Source organism: Molossus molossus, unplaced genomic scaffold (assembly GCF_014108415.1).
Source record: "Molossus molossus isolate mMolMol1 unplaced genomic scaffold, mMolMol1.p scaffold_m16_p_12, whole genome shotgun sequence".
Taxonomy (NCBI): Eukaryota; Metazoa; Chordata; class Mammalia; order Chiroptera; family Molossidae; genus Molossus; species Molossus molossus.
In genome coordinates this window covers 668,951-686,527 of record NW_023425347.1, presented here as the reverse complement: position 1 = coordinate 686,527, position 17,577 = coordinate 668,951, and the positions used below count along the sequence as shown (strand labels likewise).

The 17,577-nt window shown below is 41.5% G+C and overlaps 1 protein-coding gene across 9 annotated transcripts in view; it reads right to left on the bottom strand.

The window, feature by feature from the left end:
* CCDC138 (coiled-coil domain containing 138) overlaps window positions 1-17,577 on the bottom strand; it is a 100,367-nt gene extending 82,790 nt beyond the window's left edge. For 3 of the 9 annotated variants that reach the window (XM_036257207.1, XM_036257205.1, XM_036257208.1), the window contains exons 1-5: window positions 17,456-17,577; window positions 15,412-15,469; window positions 13,454-13,574; window positions 8,481-8,608; window positions 6,609-6,796 (exon numbers count right to left, since the gene is read on the bottom strand). In XM_036257207.1, the coding sequence (XP_036113100.1) occupies window positions 6,609-6,796; window positions 8,481-8,608; window positions 13,454-13,574; window positions 15,412-15,469; window positions 17,456-17,548 (588 nt within the window). In that variant the 5' untranslated portion in view covers window positions 17,549-17,577. Of the gene's footprint in view, window positions 1-6,608; window positions 6,797-8,480; window positions 8,609-9,301; window positions 9,365-13,453; window positions 13,575-15,411; window positions 15,470-17,455 lie in introns of those variants that run through there. The other 6 variants (XM_036257206.1, XM_036257209.1, XM_036257210.1 and 3 more) reach the window with 6 other exon arrangements.

The following is a 17,577-nucleotide window of genomic DNA, read 5'->3' as shown; positions in this document are numbered from 1 at the left end:
TTTCCCTACGCTCACTCCCTTCCCTCGGGCAGACCCCAGCCTGGGCTGAAGCACTGAGCCTCCCCTGCCCCAGGGCTACACTGCTAAGAACTGCTGGGGAAAACCACACACCATGAGCAGTACCACTGTGAACGTATGGTTTTATACTCTCCTGGGTTATTCATGCAGTCCAGAACCTGTTTATATTTTCATGGCTGGCGCTCTCTCTTTCTCCACAGTGTCTGTTACAAACCTCCCCCACTTTTCATGCTAACACATTAACTCCTACAACATTCCATGAGAACAGCTTCGTCTCACAGGAAAACGAGAACAGAGGAAACATCAACCTACCCTCAACACACATTCATTTCTCCTTCTCTCTCCACTATATTTTATTTATTTTTTTGTTAATCCTCACCCAAGGGTATTTTTCCATTAATTTTTAGAGAGAGTAAGAAAGGAAGGAGAGGAGCGAGGAGGAGAGAGAAATATCAATGTGAGAGAGACACATCGATTGGCTGCCTCCCACACAACTGCCACTGGGGTCAGAGATCGAACCTGCAACTCAAGTATGTGCCCTTGACTGGAACTGAACCATAATCCTTCAGTCCGCAGGCCGGTGCTCTGACCGCTGAGCCAAACTGGCCAGAGCCTTCCCTCCCTGTTATAAAATGGGTTCAGGATCTCGCCTTCTGCCTTCTCATGGAGATTGGGATGCAGACCATCCTGCTAATGTTCCAACCTCTTCCATCTCGTCTGAAATGAAATCTCCTGACGCCACCAAATGTGCCCCCTCCCTTCATAAACTGCTTTAGAACCATCCACACTTGCTGAGCCCTCTCTCTGCCTCTCCTCACTGTCTGTCTAACCTGGCCTCAGCCCCGCTACCTGCTGGAATGGCCACCTTCTACAGAATCTAAAGGCCACACCTCAGTCCTAGTGTTAGTGAGTCTCTCAGCAAGGTTTGTATCACTGTCCCTTTCTCCCAACATCCACTTCCACATTCTGCTGGTTTTCCATGTCCCTCTCTGGCAGTGGCGTGTCTGGCTCCTGGCAGGCTCCGCTTCCTCTGCTGTCCTTTCATTCCCAATTGGCTGTTCCCCTTCTCATTTTTCAGACTCCCTCTGCTTGGGTCCATCTACACACTGGCTCATTGCGCCCAACCTACAACTCCTCAGCTTTCTCCCAAGTTCCAAACTCAAGTCCAAACTGCCTATTTGACATCTCTACCTATATGCTTTCAGGTGGCACTAAACAAGCATGGCCAAAACGGAGTCCAGTTAGCATCAGGAAAATGGCATCAACATCACCATGAGCAGCAACGAAAAGAACACAATCCTGCCAGCCGCAACACGGATGGACCTACAGTGTACCGTGCTGAATAAGTCACACAGAGAAAATACCGCATGATTTCACTAATAGGTAGAATTTCTTAAAAAATCAAAACAAAACACAATTAGACTCATAGAAACAGGATACACTGATGGCCACCAGGGGGAACGGGCGGAGGGATGGGCGAGAAGGTCAAGGGGAGCACCGTGACAGACGGCTACCAGACTCAGTGGGGTGAGCAGAGGTGCACGAACAGTCTAATCGCTGTTGGGCACCTGAGACTAATGTAATGCTGTGTATCAACTATGCTTTAATAAAAAATACTTCTAAAAACCCACAGTGAGCCCTGGCCGGTTTGGCTCAGTGGTTAGAGTGTTGGCCTGTGGACCAGAGAGTCCCAGGTTCGGTTCCCGCTAAGGGCACATACCTTGGTCACAGTTTGTCCCCAGCCCTGGTTGGGGTTGTGTGGGTGGCAGCCACTCAATATGTCTCTCTCACATGGATGTTTCTCTCTCTCTCTTCCTCCCTCTCTCCTTCCCACTCTATCTGAAGATAAATGCAAAAATGTTCTCAGGTGAGGATTAAAAAAACAACAAAAAACCAACAATGAAATATGACTTTGCACCCACTAAAAAGGCTAGAGTCAAAAAGACAAAATAACAAATAAAGATAAGGAGAAACTGGAATCCTTGTTCACTGCTACTGAGAATGTCCAATGAGGCAGTCGCTTTGGAACAGTCTGACAGTCCCTCAGAAAACAGAGAGCTACCGCAGACCCGGGAACTCCAGTCCAGGTACACCCGAGAGCGACGGAGTACACAGCCACACACAGAACCTCAACATGAACGTCCACAGCAGCACTGCTCCTGACGGTCAAAAAGTGGACACGACACAAATGTCCATGAACTGGTAGATGGATTAAAAGGGGGAATATCCCTATAATGATGTGTTACTCAGCAATGAAAACTACTCAAACTTGCTGCAATATGAATGAAGCTTGAAAATACTATGTTAAAGAAACCAGTAACGCCATCCATACTAAATACTGTGTCCTTCTATTGATATGAAAAGCCAGGATGGGCAACTCTACAGAGACAGAAAGTAGGAGAGTTGTGGCAGAAATGAGGAGAGATTTCTAACAGGCAGGGGTTTCTTACAGTGATCATGGAAATATGCTAAAGGTGGCTGTGGTGATGGTAGCACAACTTTTTGAATATACTAAAAACAACTGAATTGTACACTTCAAAAAAATTAAAGTGGCCCCTCCAACATGTGAGAACACAGCAAAAAGATGGCTGTGACCAGGATGTGGGCTCCCACCAGACTCTGAGTCTGCCAGAGCCCTGATCTTGGACTTCCCAGCCTCCAGAACTTTTTTTTAATCCTCACCCAAGGATATTTTTCTATTTATCTTCAGATGGGGGGGGGGGGGGGGACGACACACGGGACACACTGACTGGTCGCATCCCACAAGACCACAACCAGGGTCAGGGATCGAGCCGCAACCTAGGCCCGCACTTTTGCTCTTGCCCCTGACTGGAATCGAACCTGTGACTCTTCGGACCGCAGGCCGACACTCTAACCGCTGAGACAAACTGGCCAGGGCTGCCCCCAGAACTACTTGCTGTGTGCTCACGGTTTCTTTCAGGCTTGGCAGGCGCCTGTGAAGGCACCTCACCTTCTCCCTTCTCCCGACGAGAATGGAGACTGGCAGGCCTTGTTCTGATGACCACGTGCATAAGCTTCCTGCATGGGGCCAGGCCTGCACGTGTACTCAGCCACCGCAGTCCCAGCCATTCCCGAGGCAGCTGCACACGGCCTTGGAAGGGATGGGCTCTGATACAATCTCAAAGTTCTCCACAACTGGTCAGCTGTTGGCAAAAACTTGCCAGACCCTGATCATAAGAAGAAAGCCAAAAAATTCTAACACAATGCTTATGTTGTTTAACAAGGAACCACAGAATTCTGGAGAACTGAAAAATAACTCCTGGACACAGGGCTGTTATCTCATATAACTCATCATTTGTATTTGATATAAAGGACACTGGTCTTTTTACTTAAGTCTATCAGATTCCTATCCCAGTTTGCTTAAAAATATGGTTTTATCATTCGTGTCTGAACTCAGAGAGAATTACCTCAGTGAATTTAACACTCAAAGATAGAAAATGAAAATCATAACATTAGTGAAATATCCATCAGATTACAGGGAAAAGCGAACTCTATGAACAGATGCTGACGGGAACATAAACAAGGGGTTCTTCAAACCCCTTTGAAGAACAATCTGGTAGTTCCCTACTACTATTTATTCTGACAAATTAAGGATACTTAAGCAGAACTATCTGCACAGGATAGACTCCACCTATATTTATACAGAAATGAATCAATAGTGGTTTATGTATAGGCTGGAATGCTATATGGCTATTAAAATGAATGAACTCGATCAACATTTCCCAAATATATGAATCTCAAAAAGATAATAATGAAGCAAGAACATTACAAAAAGATCTCCACAACAGCCCTGATCGATGTGGCTCAGTGGCTGAGCAGCATCCCATGCACTGATGCCAGTTCAATTCCAGTCAGGGCACATGCCGGAGTTTCAGGATCCATCCCCAGTAGGGGGCATGCAAGAGGCAGCAATCAATGTTTCTCACTCTCCCTTGCTTAAAAAAAAAAATCAAAACTGTTTTTTTAATTAAAAACAAATCTACATCACTAGTTTTGTAAAATTTTAAAACGTTCAAAAAATGCATCCATATAAACACATAAAAGTGATAAAACTTGAATAAAGGATCTATACCAATTTCAGGGGAGCATTTAATCCTGGAAGGGGAACAGGAAAGGAGATGAGAGAGGGTGTTTCAACTGTAGCTGAAACAATTTCTCTTAAAATAGCAAATAGAAATATTAATACTGGCCTTGTAAAATATAAACAATGGGGACACAGTTGTTTTTAAATATAAGTATTTTACAAATCAAACTTTTAAAAACTGAAGTAGTGTTACATAGTAAAGCAATAAAAATGAAAAGATATGTATAATTCCTTCTTTCCTACAAAAAATAATAGTTATGAATTTTTTAAAAACTGATTTTTTTCTCCTCCTCCAGTTTTATTTCATTTCTCAGCGAAAAGCAGCAGCATGTATCAATAACCAAGGAAGTAAACCTGCATTTTGCTCTTGACTGAACCCCTACTGCATTCCTCCCACACCAAAACCACCTCCAGGACCTACTGATCCAATCTCTTTAACGACGTTTAGACTCCACCCACTTCTCTCTGTCCCTCAGGCCAGCGTCCTAACCCAGAACACCAGGACTACCACCACGCCCTTGGCTCTGGCCTCTCTCCGGACCTCAGCTCCTGGTGACAACCTAAGTATCTATATGTAAATTACTTCCAAATGTAGATGCCATCCAAGAACTTCGTTCTCTACTTAACTTATATATTTAACTATTTACTACTTACATTATAGCCCCATTTTACAAACGTAACCCATTCCAAATTAAAATCACTCGTTCCTAAATCAACTCTCCAAGCTGTACAAACCAGAGATGAGGGGATCTTGTTCTCCCTATACCATATCCAATTCCTTACCCCGTCTACTCAATGGTACCTCCAACACAAACCTCCAATCTATTCGTTTCCATGTCTCTGCATCACCCACCCCATCTGCTTCCATCCTCTCATCAGCACTACTATCTGCTCTCCCAAGTCCACACCGCATCCCCTCCAGTCCATACATGTGAGCACACATTAGACTGCAATTCCTCTGCTGTAAAAGTCCTCAGAGGAGCCCTGGCAAGGATTTTTAGAGTCAGATTAAACTTCATCTTTTAAATTAAATGTCTTTATTGTCTTTACTGTAGATGACAGATATATCCTTACAACCCTGCTTCATTCTTTTTTATCCCTTGAAGTATCAGCAAAGGGATCTTCCCGAGGCACTGTTTTCATTGTCACTCTTACGCTTACAGACTTGTGCTACCCAACCTAACTTTTCACTATTCTCTTTCCCAGACAGGCTAACACATTCACAATCTGACAAATCACTCTTTCTAAATCCCTCACCTCCCACTCCTTGCACCTGTGCTGCTCCCTCTGCCCCTCCTTTAAGCTCTCTCTCAGTAAGTACCACTCAGAGTCTCCTTGAATTCCCCCCAGTGATTTTAGGCTAAAATTACCTTTTTCTAAAATGCTATAGTAACTATAATTAGAATTAGACAAAATTAGATACTCATTTTTTAAAATGCTTAACTATTTTATGTGTATAAAAATATAACATATTTCCAACTACAATTTCAACAGAAATTGTGTATTACATACACTTTGCTTCCTTCTGTACTCCCACCTAGTGGTCACTTGATAAATTCATGAATTACCTCCTTTAGAAATAAAACATCTCCGCCCTGGCCGGTTTGGCTCAGCAGTTAGAGCGTCGGCCTGCGGTCTAGAGAGACCCGGGTTCGGTTCCCGCTCAGGGCACGTACCTCGGTTGCAGTTTGTCCCCGGCTCTGGTTGGTCGTGCGGGTGGCAACCACTCGATGTGTCCCTTTCACGTCGATGTTTCTCTCTCTCTCTCTCTTCCTCTCTCTCCCTCCCACTCTATCTGTACAAAAAATGGAAAAATGTCCTCGGGTGAGGATAAAAAAAAAAAGAAAAGAAATAAAACATCTCCAAGATAAAGGCCAGTGTTCTAAACTGAATTTTGGTGAGAGGTGACAAGAGAACTTCTTCCATACAGGTGTTTAAAAATGATGAATCTAGAACACCTACTTCAAAAAGCATGCTTTGCCCTGGCTGGTTTGGCTTAGCGGTAGAGCATCAACCTGCGGTCCAGAGAGACCCGGGTTCGGTTCCCGCTGAGGGCACGAACCTCGGATGCAGTTTGTCCCTGGCCCTGGTTGGGTCGTGCGGGTGGCAGCCACTCGATGTGTCCCTTTCATGTCGATCTTTCTCTTTCTCTCTCTCCCTCCCCACTCTATCTGAACAAAAAATGGAAAAATGTCCTCGGGTAAGGGGAAAAAAAAGCATGCTTTACCGACAGATTTTGTTTTATTTCTTAAGCAAAAATGGGATTGGAATAACATAAAACATAAAGTCCAAAATCTAGAGTTACACCTACCCATAAAAGGCCACTGTTTGTATTTTCCTCTCACTGTATTTTCTCAATAGTTCTGATAAATTGTTTGTTCCCTTCCAAACTTGTTTTGACACACTTACTGAAAACAATCAAAATAAAATACCCTGTAGTATTTAAATGTTTACACGTTTGGTGTGTAGAACATACACATCTCACCTGCAGCTTCTGATGTATCTGGAACAACTCATCGTATATCTGATTGATCTGGTGCGGAAGGAGACTCTGCTTCTCCGACGCATTAGATGTTGGACAGCTGACACGTTTCAGAGGAGGGTCACCTGCATCACTACAACATTCGGTCCAATTTCTTGAATTTGAGGCCATTTTAGATGGTGAGGCTACTGCTAAGAAAATAAAATACTAAACTTTATTAATTTAGTTTTAAATAGACACAAGGTAATCTTCAGGAAGAACTACTTTAAATATGAATTATAGTACTGTTTAAAAGTTTCAGGTGATATACATGAAGAGAAAGAATGACATAGCCAAGGTAGTAAAATGTTAATTTAGAAAATTGGATGAAGGCTATAAAGAATTCCTTGTGCCCTTTTTGTAACTTTTCAGTAAGTCTAAAATTGTTTCAAAATAGATTTTAAAGTACATGAAACCATTCACGTATTAACCGTCTGGGCCAAGAAATGTTATTTACCTCAGAAACTCCTGATTATATATTAACAACTAATCTAAATATATTGTTAATCATTGCATAACTTCTTTTTCATTCTTACTTCTTTTTTTTTTTTTTTAATCCTCACCTGAGGACATTTTTCCATTTTTTGTTCAGATAGAGTGGGGAGGGAGAGAGAGAGAAACATCGACGTGAAAGGGACACATCGAGTGGTTGCCACCTGCACGACCTAACCAGCCAGGGCCGGGGACAAACTGCAACCGAGGTACATGCCTCTAGTGCGTACTGAACCCAGGTCTCTCTGGACCTTAGGCCGACACTCTAACCGCTGAGCCAAACCAGCCAGGGTTCATTCTTATTTCTTATATAAAAAAGGCCTTATTTGGTTTTGTGCCTGTTTTTAACTCTATACAATGTCTGTAATTATATAATGTAATTATGTAATTTCTATAACCTTCTCCTTTAAATAATATGTTCTTGTTTTAATGCCAGAATTACCTTGACAGCTTTACCCTACTTCATATTTTTCCATGCCAGGAGAAGAAAGGCAGAGAGGCAGAGAGGCTGTCAGTGTGTGGTGACAGTACTCCCTAAACCCTGCAGCCAGGAGGAGGGTGCCATCAGACTGCCTCTGTCCTTGAAACCCTGACAGAACTACGTAGCCAGGCACACAGAGGTCGACTGCTAGTTCAGTGCCTACGAAAGCCACACCTAATGTAATCTGGGGTATTTTCTTAAAATAAAAAAGAATTAGTCAAACACTACCAACAATCTTTTACTGACTTCCTAATAAATACTGACATGAAAAAGAACTAAAGAAATTGTAAAAAGTATTCAATCGATAAACTTATATTCATAAGTTTTGAGAGTTTAGAAATACTACTGGAAAATAATGAAGTTTATTTTTCTCTTTTACTTCAGTTTAATAATAAGCACAGCAACTATCTCATGGCTTACAAAAACGCAGGACAAGTGTTATTACTATGGGGTAAGTTTTATGTGTGCTATTGTTTAAATGATCATTCTTTTTTGTTGTTGTTCTGTTAATCCTAACCAAAGGATATTTTTTCCATTGATTTTTAGAGAGAGTGGAAAAGAGAAAGGGGAGAGAGAGAGAGAGAAGAAAAGAGAGAGAGAAGAATAGAGAGAGAGAGAGACAGAGGGACATCTATGTGAGAGACACATTGACTGGTTGTTGCCCAAACACCCCAATGGGGGGCCGGGGATCCTGCAACCCATCCAGGTATGTGCCCATGACTGGGGGTCGAACCTGCAACCCAGGTACATGCCCTTGACAGGAAAAACCAACCTGAGACCCTTGGTGGGCAGACCGACACTCTAAACACCAAGTCACACTGGCCAGGGCTAAGTAACTATTCTAAAACAAGTATTCCTTTTACCTTTTTCTACTTCTTTAAAAGACTGCTTGGTTATTTTGGAGTTACTAGCTCTGTGATCATTCTCAATTAGCTCTTCTTCTGTTTCCCATTGCTTTGAATCATGAAGAGAATCCAGTCCATCACCTAGGCTTTAAGAAAAATTGTATCACAGCATTCTGCAAGTTTACTATAGCATTCCACAAAGATAAAACGGCTTGTCAAATATTAACAGCATCACAACTGAGGAAATGGAATAAGCATTTTTTTAAATGTAAAAAGTAAAATCATAAAAAGTAACAGTCACTGATCCTATAAGCTCACAAAAAGTATCTTCTCACACATACAAATGTGCTTAACTGAAAACTGCACCTGCCCGCAGAACGCTCCACAACTGCACTCTCCTTACGAGCCCTGATACCTCGGGGGGGGGGGGGGGGTCTTAGCAGGTATGGCTGTCTATCCATTTAGCTAAAGGAATTATTGTTTACCATGAGAAAACTGAACCCTAAATCCCTTAAGTAACTGACAGCTGACATAACTAATAAAATGTGAAAGAGAACTAGGCTCCCAAGTATTCTCGCCAAAAAGATGACCACAAAGTTGAAGTTTCTCAAGCAGTACTATTCAAAAGGAATATAATACAAGCCACATAAAGAATTAAAAATTTTCTAGTAGCCCTATCGAAAACATAGAAAGATGTGAAATTTTAACAATCTATTAGATTTACTCCAGTATATCTAAATGATAATCATTTTAACATGTAATCAATATTTTAAAATTAGGATAGTTTACATTCTTTAACCCATCTTCTTCAATGTGTGCATTTTAGACTTCCAACATACCTCAATTCAGATAAGCCGATTCCAAGTACTCAATAGCAACATGAGTCTACGTGCCAGACAATACTATAATTGTAGATTATATCATAATTAGGGATTGTGAAAAAAAACCAGTCCATTGTTATAAAAACCTTCATAGTCCAAAAGCTTCAAATTACAATTTGAAATACTAAAAAATTATTAAACTATCAGTTAAATATAAGAAAATAATGTCCACGCGTTCATATTTCAAAGCAATTTTCACTTTCCTTACTCTAAATTCAATCTTCCTAATGTCCAAATCTTGAATCCAAATCACCTAGCTTACTTAATGAGTGCCAAAGAATAATAACGATGATGATAATAGCCTATTTAAATGCTTTCCTATGTACTGAACGCTGCTCTAAGTGCCTTATATGGGTTACTTCATTTAAGCAGAGAATGAAGCAATTGCTATATATCAAAAATTCAAGCCCTGGCCGGTTTGGCTCAGCGGTTAGAGCATCGGCCTGAGGTCCGGAGAGACCCGGGTTCGGTTCCTGCTAAGGGCATGTACTTCGGTTGCAGTTTGTCCCCGGCCCTGGTTGGTCGTGCGGTGGCAGCCCCTCGATGTGTCCCTTCACGTCGATGTTTCTCTCTCTCTGTCTCTTCCTCTCTCTCCCTCCCACTCTATCTGTACAAAAAATGGAAAAATGTCCTCGAGTGAGGATAAAAAAAAAAAAAAAAAATTCAAGCGCAGTCCAGCCGGTGTGGCTCAGCAGTTGAGCATCGACCCATACACCAAGAGGTCACCGGTTCAATTCCCGGTCAGGACACATGCCCAGGTTGTGGGCACGATCCCCACTGGGAGGCATGCAGGAGGCAGACAACTGATGTTCTCTCTCATCAATGTTTCCATCTCTTTCTCTAAAATGAATAAAGAAAAAAAATTTAAGAAACCAAACAAAATGAAAGATAAAAATCATATGATCAATAGATGCTGAAAAAGCATTCGACAAAATCCAGCACCCATATCTGATAAAAACACTCAGCAATCTGGGACTAGAGGGATCGTATCTCAACACAATAAAGTCCATATATTAAAAACCTACAGCCAACATCATACTCAATGGGCAAAAACTAAAAGCATTTCCCTTAAGAACAGGAACAAGACAGGGATGGTCACTTTCGCCACTCCTGTTTAACATAGTACGGAAGACTTAGCCATAGCAATCAGACGAGAAGAAAAAATATAAGGGATCCAAATTGGAAAGAAGGAAGTAAAACTGTCATTATTTGCAGATGATATAATATTGTACATAGAAAACCCTAAAGACTCCATCAAAAATCTACTAGATTTAATAAATGATTTTGGCAAAGTAGCGGGATATAAAATAAACGTCAAGAAATCAACGGCATTCTTATACACCAACAATGAACTCATAGAAAGAGAAACTAAAAAAAAATCCCATTTAACACTGCAGCAAAAAAATTAAGATACCTAGGAATAAACTTAACCAAAGAAGTAAAAACCTCTTTGCAGAAAACTACAGGACATTGAAAAAGGAAATAGAGGGAGATATAAAAAAGTGGAAGCACATACCTTGTTCATGGATTGGAAGAATTAACATTATTAAAATGTCCATACTACCCAAAGCAATCTATTCAATGCAATCCTCATCAAAATACCAATGATATATTTCACAGAACCAGAACAAATAATCTAAAAGTTTATATGGAACCAAAAAAAGACCCCAAATAGCCACAGCAAACTTTTTGTTTTCTCTATTGATTTTAGATAGAGAGGGAGGAGGGAGAAGGGGGGAGAGAGAGAGAGAGAGAGAGAGAGAGAGAGAGAGAGAGAGAAACATCGATGGGAGAGAACATTGATTGGCTGCCTCCTGCATGCCCCCCGACTGGGTATTAGGTCCACAACCTGGGCATGTGCCCTGACCGGGAATTGAACTAGCAACCTTTTGGTGCATGGTTCGATGCTCAACCACTGAGCCACACTGGCCGGGCAGACACAGCAATCTTGAAAAAGAAGGACAATGTAGGAGGGATCACAATACATGATATCAGGTTATACTACAAAGCCACTGTAATCAAAACAGCCTTGTACTGGCATAAAAATAGGCATATAGATCAATAGAACAGAACAGAAAACCCAGAAACTGACCCAATACAGTGTGCTCAATTAATATTTGACAAAGGTGGCAAGATCATACAGTGGAGTCAAGACAGTCTCTTCAATAAATGGTGTTGGGAAAATTAGACAGCTACATGAAAAAAAAATGAAGCTAGACCATCAACTTACACCATACACAAGAAGAAACTCAAAGTGGATAAAAGACTTATATGTGACTCGTGTATCCATAAAAATCCTAGAAGAAAATGTAGGCAACAAAATTTCAGACATCACAAGCAGTATAATTTTCACTGATACAACACCTAAGTCAAAAGAAACAAAGGAAAACATGGAAACATGGGACTACATCAAATTAAAAAGCTTCTGCACAGAAAAAGAACCATCAAAATGGAAAGGGAACTCACTATATGGGAGAGTATAATTGCCAAAAGTACATTGGATAAGGGGTTAATCTCCAATATATATAGAGTACTTACACAACTCAACAAAAGGAAGACAAAGAACCCAATTAAAAAATGGGCAGAGTACCTGAATAGACACCTCTCCAAACAGGACATACGAATGGCCAAGAAACATATGAAAAAATGTTCAATGTCACTAATCATCAGAGAGATGCAAATTTAAACAACAATGAGGTATCACCTCACACCTGTCAGAATGGCCGCCATCAACAAATCATCAAACAAGTGTTGGTGAGGGTGTGGAGAAAAGGGGAGTCTAGTACACTGCTGGTGGGAATGCAGACTGGTGCAGCCACTATGGAAAACAATACGGTGTTACCTCAAAAAATTAAAAATTGAACTGCCATTTGACCCAGTGATCCCACTTCTAGGAATATACCCTAAGAAGCATGAAACACCAATCAGAAAGAACATATATTCTCCTATGTTCATAGCAGCACTATTTACAATTGCTAAGAGCTGGAAACAGCCCAAGTGTCCATCAGTCGATGAGAGGATAAAAAAGCTGTGGTACATATACACAATGGAGTACTATGCAGCTGTAAGAAAGAAAGATCTCTTATCCTTCGAGACGACCCAGAGGGACCTGGAGAGTATTATTCTAAGCAAACAAACCAAACAAAGAAAGACAAATACCCCATGGTCTCACTTATTTGTGGAATATAATGAACAAGGTGGGCTGATGAACAATATAGACCCAGAGACATTGAAGTAGGCCACAGACTGACAAACCTCAGAAGAGGGGGTGGGGACGGAAGAAAGACATAAACCACAGAACTTCTATGCATGTATGCGTAACCAATGGACATCAAGACAACAATGCTTGGGACCGGGTTGCGGGTGACGACCGGATTTGGAGGAGGGTGTCAATGGGGGGAAAAGGGAGAAACATCTGTAACAAAAATAAATTAATAAAAAAATAAATAAAATAAAAACATAATAAATATTGAGTGTTTAAAACAACACCACCAAAAAAAGAATGAGTTGTTTTGGGGTGCTGAATGTGCAATTCAATATACGGATGATGTAGTATACAATTGTATACCTGAAACCTGTATAATTTTATTAACCAATGTCATCCCGATAAATTCAATAAAAAGGAAAAAAATAATAACATATTTTAGGCACAATTGTCTTTTTTCTCTCTCCATAATTATCTCAGTATTTCATTTTGCATATATCTTTGTGGTTTAACATTATTTCAAAATATTTACTCCTAGATACCTATGGCACTTCCTTGTGCCACATATTTCTGGAATTTAATAAGATTCACCTCGGAATTTTATTTCACCTTAGCTTCCACTGTTTCTATACTGGTTTTACCCAAGGTAGACTCTCCTGGACAAAACTGCTGACCCCTGGACTATAACATACGTGTTTTGTAGTTAGTTCCTCCTTTAACCTCTCTCTCTCAACTTCTGTGAAATCCATGCTTCCCACATGACTGGACACACGCTACATTCAACAGTCTCCACACTGCTTCTACATCCCCTCAGAGAAAAGCAAACACATAAGTAGTCCATCCTTTTGCCCTAAGTTTTCTGAGATACTGAAGGGGTAGAATAGTAAAAACACAGGGTTCTTTACCGGTTCATGTTGAAGTGCTGGGATGAACTGCGAAGAGGTACAGTGGAATGTTGTCTTTCATCAGAGTACCATCTTAGTAAGGAACCAACTTTATCTACAGAAGAGTCCAGATCCAAATCATCTTGAACGAAAAAGGAAATAGCTGAGATTACTTATTAAGATCAGATACTAATGATCTCATTCTAGGTTCCTGAAGATAAGTCAGCAAAATTAATTAAAGGATTTTTTTTTTAGAGAGAGATAAAAAAAATCAGCTGCCTCCTGCTGGGGATCAAGCCCACAACCCGGGCATGTGCCCGGACCAGGAATTGAACCAGGACCTCTCAGTCCATGGGACAACGCTCAATCCACTGAGCCACACTGGCCAGGAAGAATAGGTGCTTTTAATTCTATTTTAATGGTTAGAAAACTAAGAACCAGAAAAGTTATATAAGTTTTTCCATGTAACACAACCAGCAAATACAAAGAATAACATTCAGAATCCAGCCCTCTTTCTACCAACTCATGGTATCTCATCAGTCCTCAAACATTAAACATTTTTAATTTTATATACTTTAAACATTAAGATTTGTTTAATAAACTGTTAGTCTATACTAAATTCAATGAAAAAAAGGAAATAAGAGCGTCTCCGATAAACTATTTAGAAACACTTAAAAATGATGCACCCAACTCTACCACTTATTTTTACCTCCTCGGTTTAATGACCTATACTTCACAGGTATATTTTGGAAAAGTGGAAGTTTAGGGCAATTTTTAAAACTAAAATTGAATCTTAATTTAAGATATTTTAAAAATACTAGACTGCCCTGGCCGGTTTGGCTCAGCGGTTAGAGCGTCGGCCTGCGGTCTGGAGAGACCCGGGTTCGGTTCCCGCTAAGGGCACGTACCTCGGTTGCAGTTTGTCCCCGGACCTGGTTGGTCGTGCAGGTGGCAGCCACTCGATGTGTTCCTTTCACATCGATGTTTCTCTCTCTCTCTCTGTTCCTCTCTCTCCCTCCCACTCTACCTGAATAAAAAATGGAAAAATGTCCTCGGGTGAGGATAAAAAATAAAAATAAAAAAAATAAAAATACTAGACTCAGTAATAACTGGAATATGTTTTTTTCATACTGAACAAATGTTTCAGAAAACTGTTACAAAGTTTCAAAACGAAATAAGCTAGGAAAAAAGTGAAATTCGACTTTTAAAGATATTAACTACTATTTTGGCAATAATCACCCCAAAGTTCAATGATTATACTTACTAAAGACACTGCCTAAAAAGTGTCAACAAATCAAAACTCTAATGGCTAAGTAGCTATACATGTTAGTCACAGATTACCACACGATGTTCCAACACACCCAGTTCCACAGTATAATTAATTATCTTTACTAAGTAAATTTATTTGATAAATTCCTTCAGTGCAATAATTACCCTAATAACTTGGAAAAGCTTCTGCATAACCGTAGCAATTAATCTTTCTTACCTAATATACTGCTTAATTTTTAATATAAAAACACTATAATTGTACCCTGGCCGGTTTGGCTCGGCAATTAGAGCCCTGGCCCACGGAACAATGAGTCGTGAGTTTGATCCCGGTCAAGGGCACCGACTTGGGTTGCGGTTCATCACCGGCCCTGTTGGGGTTCCTGCGGGAGGCAATCCGTCGCTGTGTCTCTCTCACATCAATGTTTTTCTCTCTCTCTCGATCTGAAGATGAATGCTGTTCTCGGGTGAGGATACAAAAAACAAAAAAAACACTAATTGAAACACCAAAAACATTCAATTTGATTTTTAAAGACATTTTACACATTCACCCCCAAAATCATGATTACTGTTAGCTCCTTACTGGACTGAAAAAGGCTTAGTACCACAAGACATCTGGCATTAGCTATTAAGTCTAAACATTCTTTTTTAATCTTTTCTTTCAAATTAAATTTGCTAAAACCCCAAATATACAAAATTCCCTACTGGCTTACCTGGGGAGGTTAGAGAGCTTCTCTTACATTTAGCCTGATCAAAATTTGAAACAGCATACTAAAAAAAGAAAAATGGTGACATTTAATGTGTATACTTGAAACAGGCCAGTAAGCCAGAGCAAGCAGAATGGGGAAACAGACAGAGAGTTCAAGAGCTGTTTGCAGCCCTCTAGTAAATCCTATCTTCCCTAAACCCGGGACACTTAAGAGCAAATGGTTTGCACTTCTCCCCAAGCTTAGACAGCAGAAATCTAATTAGTGCCATTTGCAAACCACACCCAAGGAAAGATGAAGTTAAGAAAATAAACCTCATTTTGGTAAATCTACATAAAGCTAATGAACATTCTATTGATCTTCCTCTAAATGCCCAGCCTTTCAAAACCCCTCAAAACAAAGGACTCAGCATGCACTCTCCCTCCAGGAGCACACCTGAGCTTTCCCCTCCCCACCATTTCTTCCCCCACCTGCATGCATCTCCTAAACTCTAAGGGCCTCCACAAAGGTTGTTGCAAGCAGGACAGCAATGGGCAGTGGCAGTTCACCCCAGGCTAACCCCCTGAACCTGTCCCCAAGGCCCCCTTTTCTTTGACTTCTTAGTGAGCCAAAGCAGCCCAGCCTGGGCTCATTTCTCCAGCCCTTTCTTGTTTCACTGTCCCCAGCTTTCATAAACATCCTCTAAAATTCTAAAATTCACCTGGACTCGTATTGTGAAATCTTTCAAGTGTGAAGTCAAGAATCCACCCACTACCAGCTGGCCCTAGGCAGACCCTCTCAAGTCCCCTTTCTGGTAGCATGCTGACAATCAACTTACAGTCGCAAAATAGTTCCCTACAAACTATGTATTAACTACAAAGGTTAGCCTTTAATTAGACCAGTGGAGAAATCTGGTAGGCACCACCTTAACCAAGTTAACATCAACAGTAAGGGGGCAAAGCAGCCTCCGGGGCCACCTGATGAACATAGCAAGCCATGTGTCATTCATGTAATACTCCTGCCAAAAACATACAACCAGTGTCTAATCATGAGGCATCATCAGACAAACCCACACTGAGTGACATCCCAATAAATAACTGCCCTATACTCTTCAAAAATATCAGTATTACAAAAGGCAACGTCTTCAGAACCTGTTCCAAATTAAAGGCAACAAAAGAGAAAGCCAAATGCAATGCTCGTTTGGGTTGTATCTGCATCAGGAAAAAAGTATTTTTTTGCAGAGGACATTGCTGAGATTATAGGTAAAATCTGAGTATGAAATACATAATACCGTTGTATTAAAGTACATAATTTGAAGCAATGACAAGTTTCCTGAATGTATTACTCTGTACTGCATGTCTAAGACAATGTCATTTCTAGGGAGATGCACTGAAGTGTCTATTGGACAGGAGAGTCAGATGCCTACAAAGCAGCCTCCAACAGCTCAGGGAAAATGCATGTAGGGAAAGGGAGTCAAAGAGGGAAAGAGAAGGGTGAAGCGACTTTGGCAAAACGTTTAACTATGGTGAATCCAAGCAAAGGCTCCAAGAGAATGATTCTAACTTTTTTAGTTTCCAAATCAACATTTAAAGAAGTTAACTTGGCCCTGGACGGTTTGGCTCAGCGGTTAGAGTGTAGGTCTGCAGACCAGAGTGTCTGGGGTTCGGTTCCGCTAAGGGCACGAACCTCGGTTGCGGTCTGTCCCTACCCACGTTGGGTAGTGTAGGTGGCAGTCATGGATGTGTGTGTGTGTGTGTGTCTCCCCCCCCCTCTCCCTCCTGCTCTATCTGAAGATAAGTGCAAAAATGTCCTAGGGTGGGGATTAAAACAAAGTTAAATTGTTTTCAAACTCTATTCAATCACCGTAAATAAAGTTCAAGAATACTTCTGACACACCAGGCTCCGCAGAGCATGGACATCCCGGGTCACGGAGAAGGAAAGCCCAAGGAGACCAGTCCCCAGCAGATGCGCCCGCCCACCGCGAGCCCGCCGGCCAGGACCCTGCGACACCGCCCGCGGTGGGGCCCTCCGCCCGCCCCGGCCGGGCAGGGGTGGGGAGCGCCGGGTTCACCTCGGCCGGGCGGCAGCCCCGCAGTCCGTAGCGACTTTTCAGACGCTCCACCGCGAAGTCCTGCCCCGGCGGCTTGACGAGCCTCGGCTGCATCCTACCGCACCGTCGTCTCCTCGGGAACA